The following is a 9,222-nucleotide window of genomic DNA, read 5'->3' as shown; positions in this document are numbered from 1 at the left end:
TCTGTTTATTTTTATATCATCATTATCATCGTCATTTTATTATTATCACTTTTATGTAAATCTTGACTTTCTCCTTGGTTTACAGTTGGAATTTTTATATCATTATGGAAAAGAATTATAAAGCAGCGGAAGTCCAACTTATACATCGAAAATGTTTTCTTAGATTTTTTTAAATTGTTAAGAACCGACGCATGAAGCTTTTATTAAAAGGATCAGTTAAGATTGTCTGGATATTCGGAAACGCGCCGTCTTGAACACGTCGTCGAACGAGTCGTCATGACCCACTTTTCCAATTACTCATTTATTTAAACTCTGAACTCTACCGCTCCGAATAGGGTAGGATTAAATGTCATTCGTGTCAATTACTTTAACTCTAATCCGATTAAACCCTATCCTTATATGTCATTGATTACTAACAGTTGGATTTCTTTTGTATCTAATCTTTCTTTTGTATTCAATGTATCCAATCATTCTTTTGTATTCAATGTATCCTGTAATTTAAAAATTTTTATATAGCTCATTTATGATTCTCAAATATACGTTTTAAAATATATTTTGTCCTTAAACGAAAATGAGCAAATTGCACTCGAAGAAACTTTTTGATATTCAATAGAGCATTTCTTCATTTCTCTTCTAATGTAATAAAAATAATTAATTGAGATACCGTGCTATCTCATAGTGAACTTTAATATGGAAACCTTCCAATTTTCATAATTGGTAACAAAACTTCTAAATAAATAAATTGAATAAACTATTATATTATGTAATATGTCTTAATAAAATATTATAATTTCACAAATTAAAGAATGAGAATTAAATAATAGCAAATCTTGAGCAGAATATAATGTAAAAAGAGATATAAAGTAAGGAAAGTGTCAATCGACGTAATGTGATTGGAAAAAAGAAAAGATTATCATGAATTGAAATTATCATAGCGCCAGCATGAGAGAGATAGGGTTGCGTAGGAATCACATTTCTAAAGTCCACGTGAGAAACGAGTTTTTAACAGGTTCCGATTTGAAGTCTTCCCTCTTTTTTGTTCTGAATGCTAGGTGCAAGAGCGTCTCGAGGACCCGCCGGTGCCCGTGGAGCCGGTATGCTCATCCATCTGTGACATCGTCGACGAAGTGTGTCACGCCTTCCGAGTCTCCAGGGATCCGTACGCCAGAGAGTTGGTGAATCTTCTCGGTAACGCACATTTGAGAGCGCTCCTGGAGACGCACGACGCGGTTGTGGAACGCAGAGAAGAGACGCTTTCTAAACTGCCCGATCCTCCCGCGTCGACGATGCCGACCAACAAAAAGGAGGAGATACCTATCAGGGTAGTCGGCCTTCGGAGACAGCCGGATGAACCCCTGGTAAGTCCAGACAGCATACAAAAAAAAGAAAAAAAAACATAATCAAAACTAATACATTATTATCTAACAAATAAAGGAAAGTCACCAATATTGTATCTTTTCTTATTTCAAATCTCAAAACTAAACATTGGATTAAATTAATACAGATAAAAACATGATCTGTGTAAAAATAAAAGCTTCACATATTTATAGCATTTTTCTGTATAAAATCAGTCAAATTTTATTAATTTTTTTACATTTTCTAATACCTTAAGATAGCGTCGAACGTGACAAATCCACATATACATTAAGGTACCAAAAATATATATAAAGTAGGAGAATTCAATTGTAACTTTCTACTTTTATCAACTTCATTGTTTAAAACATAAAAATATACTTTATTATTTAGTTTATCAATTATTTAGTTTATTTTATAGTTTATTCTTTCTCTGCGGGGCCGTATATGAATTTTGCTGTATTACTACCTACTGTGCTAATTTTTTACACTTTTCTGAGTTATATTGCAAAAACGTTATTATAAAATACGAAACAATATAAAAACTGCTATGTTATCTGATAGAAGGCACGACTTTCTAGTTTGTATTCATGTTTTTAAAATATTATTGTTAGCTTTTGTTTGAAAAATATTATTTAAATACAAAGTACAATAGTATGCCAGTATTTGTGACGTTCTTTCAATAAAATAATTTAAACATGCATGTAAATCATAAAATTTATGTAAATTATATAAGATACAAATCGCATTATAAATATCAATAAAAATAAAAATTGAATATTATTAGTAATAAAATTAAGAATGTATCAAATATTGTCTAAATACAAAAAAAAAACAGATAAAATTTGAAAAATTTATTAAAGGAGATATTGAACTTCAGAATATTTACGAAGACTTTAAGAAAATCTTCATAAAATTTAAGCCGAAACATCTAACATTGTATGTGATAATAGGTTAAAAGATTTTATTCCCTAAAAAAATTATTTTTGCTCGTTTGTTTGCGCCGACTCCAAATTATTCATTTAATTTGTTTATACAATATTTAGTATTATATCTCCTCTAATATCTAAGATTTTTCACATTTTATCTGTAACTTTTTGCGATCCAATATTTGATACATTTTTTATTTTATTTCTTTATTTTTAATTTACATGTATTATTATTTAACGCGAGATTAAAAAGTTTATTGCGAAATAAACAACACTCGCGAATTAGCTAGATTCGCCCGAAGAAGAAACGAAGACTTGCCATTTCCAGTTCATAAATAAGTGTGAATGTTTATTTCTATGGCACACCACATGTTTTAACGATTTTCTGCTACTGCGCACTTCTTTAAGATACCCCAACGTATCGAAATACGCCTATTTTCGACGTTTGTTGCTTAAGGCTTTATTGATCACATTACATTGGGAAGAATTTCAATGTCGCGAGTGAACTTGCGCTTTAGTTAAGTTGAAGGTAGGACAAGGACGAAACGTTTATTTTCATGTCTCTATTTTTCTAGGGTTTGACGGTGCAAGTAGATGAGTCTGGGAATATGATCATCGCTAGGATCCTCGGTGGCAGCACAGCGGCTCGTCAAGAGCTCCTGAAGACAGGCGAGGTAATACTCGAAGTCAACGGTAAAAGAGTTCGAAACCCTGAGGAGCTCCAGCAGGCAATTCAAGATGCCAAAGAAAATCTATCTCTAAAACTGGCTCCAGGTATTGCTTCGGATGTAAACCGGCCCGTCAAGTCTACGGTAAGTGCTGTCCTTAGTAAAAATTTTTCTTGGAATTTTGCATATTTTCTGAAAATTTCTTATATTTTAAATCTATCAAGATTTTTGAAAAATGTTTTAAATTTTTCACAGATTTTTTAAGATATTTTCAAAAATTATAGAATAAGAAATTTATATAAAAGAAAAGGTGGTATTATGGACCATACAGGTTTAAAAACATCCGTATTATACCCGTTATTAGATGACGATCATTTGTTTAGTAGCCTGCCGTTATGTAATGCCGCTAATATTTATTTCAATATACAATGGCTGACAATTATCAACATTTTTTTATTTTTGTGCATTTTGAAGTTTTTTTCTAGGTATATTTTAACATTTAATTACATTTTAATTATACTTTCTCATTCTTTTTAAACTATATATTATCATACAGTATATTATCATACGAATGTATGTATAGTCGTGAGCTAAAAGGTTGCAACACATTTTCTTCGATTGTTTTTGAAATGTAGACTTGCTCATCAAACGGCGAACGTCATTGGTTCTTACCTGTGGATCCAACCAATTAAGCATCAAATCATCTACCATCAAAGAAAATGTGTTGCAACCTTTTAGCTCACGACTATACACTCAAGTTTCTTTTGTTATTTAACTGATGTTTATTTAACTGTATGTACATTTCAAGTTATACAACGTCAAACAACAGCATTTTTTAATATGAGCATAGAAGTATACTGATGGTAATTGGTAATGTTGGCATTATCGAGATTTTCATATCTAAATATTTTTTCAATAAATTGATCACTCTAGAAAACTGTGTTCAGAAACATTAGAGATATTATTTTAATTATATTGTTTACCGAATGTTAAACAAGAATAAATTGCACTTGAGTGCATCTGGGTGCACCCGAGCACTTTTTGTACGTAGCCCTACTATACCCAACAAATGAAAATGAATCGAATTTGCGCTTCAGGTTTTGCGAATTCATTTGAATCCAAAAATAATATGAATGCAACTAAATTTAGCATGATGAATAATTTGTTTTGTATTCAATTCATTTGAATCCAAAAATGATATAATGGGGACATGAATCTAAATTCAAAATAATGAATAGCTCATTTTGTATTTTAATTTATTTAAATCAAAAAGTAATATAATTGAAACATGAATCCATCCAAATTAAAAATAATAAATTGTTCATTTCGTATTTCAATCCATTTGAATCTATTTAAATCCAAAAACACTCCGGGACTCTAAAGCGCGGACTCAAATAAATTAAAATAAGTTATAACTTTTAATTCATTGGAATTTATTTTCCTTCTGAGGACTTTTTGTTTTGCTTGGGATAAATTTGTAATATTGACAGTAGGAAAATTATATGTAAATATATGTATTTTGCAATATTTTATTTTTTCTCTATAAACAAAAGTTTAAAAGTTTATTTTGTAAAAACTGTCGTTTTGCCACTTTGTCTGATCTATCCTCTAATTGAAGCAAATTAGCTTTTTCTTTCTATCTTAAAATTTCTTGGCTATATTGTTTTTTCTAACAATTTATTTTCTAACAATTCATTATACAGTTCATTATACAATTCATTATACGTCTTAAGTAATAAATATTTTATAACTTTAAGTCTCGAATATATTAAACAACATTTTGATGAATGTAATTGTTAAATTTTAATATAAAATATTGATTATTAGCAAAGTTATTGAAAAAAATATAAATGGGTGTTCATATTACCACTTTCTGTATATAAAAATTCACTAGTAAAAGTATAAAGTGTGTAGAATATATGTATTGTTTAACTATAAATGAAAGCGCGATGATCCAGCTTGGCCTGTCAGCCTTTGTATAATATTATATCATTTTTTTAATTTTCCCAACCTATAGAGATATTATTTGATAAGTTTAAAATTTTTTGTACATTTTCATACTTTCCAGATTTTGTAAGATTTAAATTCTTAGAAAAAATATAGATTTTTTCATAATTTTTCATAATTGCTATAAAATTATTTTTTTTTTGTAAGTTGTAATGAGATTAAACAAGTAATATGTGATACTGCTGACAGTGTCACGTATTGTTTGTTTGCACAGTGGAGTTCTATTTCTTGTAATTAAAAAACCGCAATATGTAGAATAAAAGACGCAACATTATGACGTTTCTTAATTATTTTTAACAAAATGATAATAAAGTGACGTTTTGAAGATGAGGCTCCCAAAATTGAACTCTGAAATCAAAATAAATATAATATTTTGACGCAATACATTATATTAAATACTATACTGACATTAATATCTGTATTTGGTAGTTTACGTTGGTTTATTAATTTTTATTTCAATATTTAAAATATTGTGTTGATCTGAAAAAATCTGAAAATATTCAGATATTTTCAAATTATTTCTGAAAAATATTTTAATTTTTATAAAAAAATTTTCCAAAAATACTGTAGACTTTGTAGTAATGTCAGAAAAATTATCAGGGGCGCAAGCAGTTTTTCCATCTCAATGCCTCTGGTAACAACTACGTTCTCATTTGCCTTCCTTTACGGCTCAGTCGAGCGTAGTGAACACGACATCGCGGCGTCGGCATAATCGCAAAGCAATGAAAATTCATAACAATCTCATCGCCGCCTTCTAATTTGATTTGTCGTTGCAGTGTTACATGAGGGCCCTCTTCGATTACGATCCTTCAGAGGACACTCTTCTGCCTTGTCGAGAGATTGGTCTGCCTTTTCAGAAAGGTGACATTCTCCAAATCGTTGATCAGGCTGATCCGAATTGGTGGCAAGCGCGAAGAGTGGAGGGTGAGAGTCTCGGATCGCCCGGGTTGATACCTTCGCTTGAGCTAGAGGAACGCAGAAAGGCGTTCGTGCCGCCTGAGGCCGACTTCGTTCATAAGATCAGCATCTGCGGCACCAGGATATCCAAGAAGAAGAAGAGAAAAATGTATCAATCCAAGTCAAACGGTGAGTTCGACGCCGCCGAATTACTCCTCTACGAGGAAGTCGCTCGGATGCCACCATTTCGACGCAAAACCTTGGCTCTAGTTGGCCCACGTGGCGTGGGTCGACGAACCCTGAAGAACAGGCTGATCAACAGTGACCCCGAGAAGTTTGGCACTATTGTACCCTGTAAGAAACACTCAATCAATCCGCGTGTTTTGCATGCAGCGTATAGACTTGATTATCATACTGAGCGAACGTGATCTCTCTCTTCAGATACATCGAGACCGCCTAGAGTGCTCGAGGAAGATGGCAAAAGTTATTGGTTCACCGATCGCGAGTCAATGGAGTCAGACATCAGGGAGCACAGGTTTCTGGAGCATGGCGAACACGGCGGACACCTGTACGGCACAAAACTGGATTCGGTGCGGGAGCTGATAAGGGCCGGCAAGATGTGCGTGTTGGACTGTAGCCCGGCCGCGCTCAAAATCCTTCACAATAGCACGGAGTTTATGCCCTACGTCATATTCATCGCCGCGCCCGGAATGGAACAGCTGAAGTCCTTGTACGATCTCGGAAGATCGACTGGTGCTAGCAGCCGAAATCTAACGGTATTCTTATTCAAAGTTTACATCTATTGCAATATATACTCGTACATATTTTTTATAAAAATCATTTTCTTTACATTATCTATTATTAATTTCTATACCATTTGGAGCTTTTCCTATTAACTTCATGTGATGCTAGTAATTTTTATGTGACAACGTGTTTGTTTCATCGTTATTTTATTTTATTTTTATTCTAACACTTTAGTGTTAATTTGTTGTATAAATTTGATGTTGGCTTTGCTAGTTCGACCGCCAGAGTTCCATCAGGTACAGCTCGAGGAGAGCCAGGACGCTAGAGTCCCTCGCATCTTTATACGAGGTTTGTATCGCATGATTAGTATTGTTTTATTACGTTATTGTGCAGCACTGCAATATTTACAGTAATTTGGAATGTTACAAGAATTATTTATAATAGCTATAGATTTAATTATTTTAGTATCTTATACGATATATATATTTCTAAGTTTTGGTTCTTAGAATAAAAACCTTCAATGCTTAGTTCATGGAAGCCACAAAAACGTTAACTTTCTCTTAGCAAGTTCGTGTCCTTGCATTAACGTAAGCAAATAAATCTCTTTAAGCACTTTTATATGCAATTAACGGAATCAAATAAAGTTCGTAATTTCGTCTAAAATGCACTTTACTTTTATCATAAAACCAACCAATGTATACAGAAAACAAAAACATTTTTCGATCTTTGAATATTTAGCGATTTTTAGGGTATTTATAATGAACAAATGATAATATTATACTCTATTACCTTATTTTGCTCATTTGTTAACCTAATTGTTTAACCCAGATAGCATATATTGCAGCAATATTACAACAACGTTGCAATGTTACAGCAATATTGCTGTAATGTTTCATGCTGCCTGAATTTTTATGTTGAAGAACTTCTTGTTTTCATTTTTATTCTCTTTTTTAGTATTCTTTCTTTTTAATGTCAAATTTTAAAATGAGATTTATATATGTATATAGCGTTAAAGAGAGATAATTTGCTTACATGAAAAAATTTTACATAGTGTCATAAAAAAAATATATTCTCATTATTCAATAATAATTTTCACGAAAGAAAAAATATCGAATAGAAAATAACAATATTTGAACCAAGAATTAGAATTTGTTTTAATACTATTATTATACAATCATATTATGCTCTTTAGATGACTATTATGATATTAAAATAAAAATATATTGTATGTTACTAAAATTTAAGTCTTTATCAAAGCCTTTAAAGAAAATTTAATAGTAAATACAGTGTTGCGTTTATATAACGTAAAATTACGCAGATAAAGATAAGATAAATTACTTGTAAATATTTCTTAAATAAAGTAAAAGTAATTTAATTTCAATTTATCTACATAAAAGATAAAATCGTATATGATTTTATCTACATAATTTTTATTTAATATCGCTATAGTTAGCAAAACAGGATTTGGAAATATATTCATACTTTTATTTCTAAATCTTTATTTCTTAAAAACAAATGTTCCTCATATAATTTAATGTGATAAAAAATATTCTTCTTTAGATTTAAATCAATATGTAAATAAAAATCAAAGTTATAGAAAAAAGGTATATATAACTCATATTATAATGGCTAATAAAATTTCTTGTAAGTTTTCGAATTTATAATTTAGGAGCAACTTTTAAATTCCACTACTTCTGATTTGTGCAATCTGGGCTGCGCTCTAATATTCTCTGTTAGTACTAAAAATCTATAGTTTATGTTACGTATATTATAATTTTTCAGTACTAGCAGTGAATTTCGAAACTCAATTCTTTTATTTAGTACTTTAAAAAACACTCCTGTTAAGATAAATAATAATTTGAAGGTTAAGACTAAAGACAATATCCTTCATTCTCGTTACTGTTCATATATAACTTAGATAATTTGAAAAAGATAACACTTTTTTATTTAAAAGGTAATATAATTATATTATAATACACATTATAATATAATTTAGACTAAGATAAGATAAAGTTATTTCTTTAGATGGTTATCTAAATAGTTTTTTTTATAAATAACGGCAATTATTGTATAAATAACAAGAAAAAGAAAGAGAGAAATTATCAGTATCCATTGAAATTATATTCCTTCTTGTATCAACAGGGTTACGCTTATATAATTTGTTTAAATAAAGATAAAATAAATTACATGTAATTGTATCTTAGATAAAATAATCATAATCTAATTTTAAATTTATTTAGATGAAAAATAAAGTTTATATCTAGATAATTTTATCCAAGTAATTTTATAATAATATCGCTGTTAAAACACGCTAAATAAAATAATTTAGAATATAAAAACAATATATTCATATTTTTATTTATAAAATCTTTATTTCTTAAAAATAAAAATAAGAGTTCTTCAAATAATTTGATCTGACACAAAATATTCCTTTTTTGATGTGATCAATACACAAATAAAAATCAAAGTTGAAAAATATAGAAAACGTATATATAATTTGCATTATATTGACTAACAAAATTCTTTATAAGTTTTCAAATTATTTATATAGATTTTGAGGCAATATTTACCTTCTGTTACTATTTTTTGATGTGTGCAATCTGTTATCACTTCAAAAAAATTTT

At 29.8% G+C, this 9,222-nt stretch overlaps 1 protein-coding gene across 6 annotated transcripts in view; it reads left to right on the top strand.

The window, feature by feature from the left end:
* The window catches only part of LOC105203447 (MAGUK p55 subfamily member 2), a 31,398-nt gene that overhangs the window by 20,019 nt on the left and 2,157 nt on the right, over positions 1–9,222 (top strand). For 5 of the 6 annotated variants that reach the window (XM_026136598.2, XM_039457760.1, XM_026136599.2 and 2 more), the window contains 5 exons: positions 1,053–1,358; positions 2,858–3,094; positions 5,734–6,208; positions 6,296–6,630; positions 6,872–6,946. In XM_026136598.2, coding sequence (XP_025992383.1) covers positions 1,053–1,358; positions 2,858–3,094; positions 5,734–6,208; positions 6,296–6,630; positions 6,872–6,946 — 1,428 coding nt within the window. The remainder of the gene's footprint in view (positions 1–1,052; positions 1,359–2,857; positions 3,095–5,733; positions 6,209–6,295; positions 6,631–6,871; positions 6,947–9,222) is intronic. The other variant, XM_026136600.2, reaches the window with a different exon arrangement.

The sequence above is a fragment of the Solenopsis invicta genome, chromosome 15 (genome assembly GCF_016802725.1).
Source record: "Solenopsis invicta isolate M01_SB chromosome 15, UNIL_Sinv_3.0, whole genome shotgun sequence".
NCBI lineage: Eukaryota > Metazoa > Arthropoda > Insecta > Hymenoptera > Formicidae > Solenopsis > Solenopsis invicta.
Note: the sequence above shows the minus strand (reverse complement) of the source record. Positions and strands in the feature narration are given on the sequence as shown.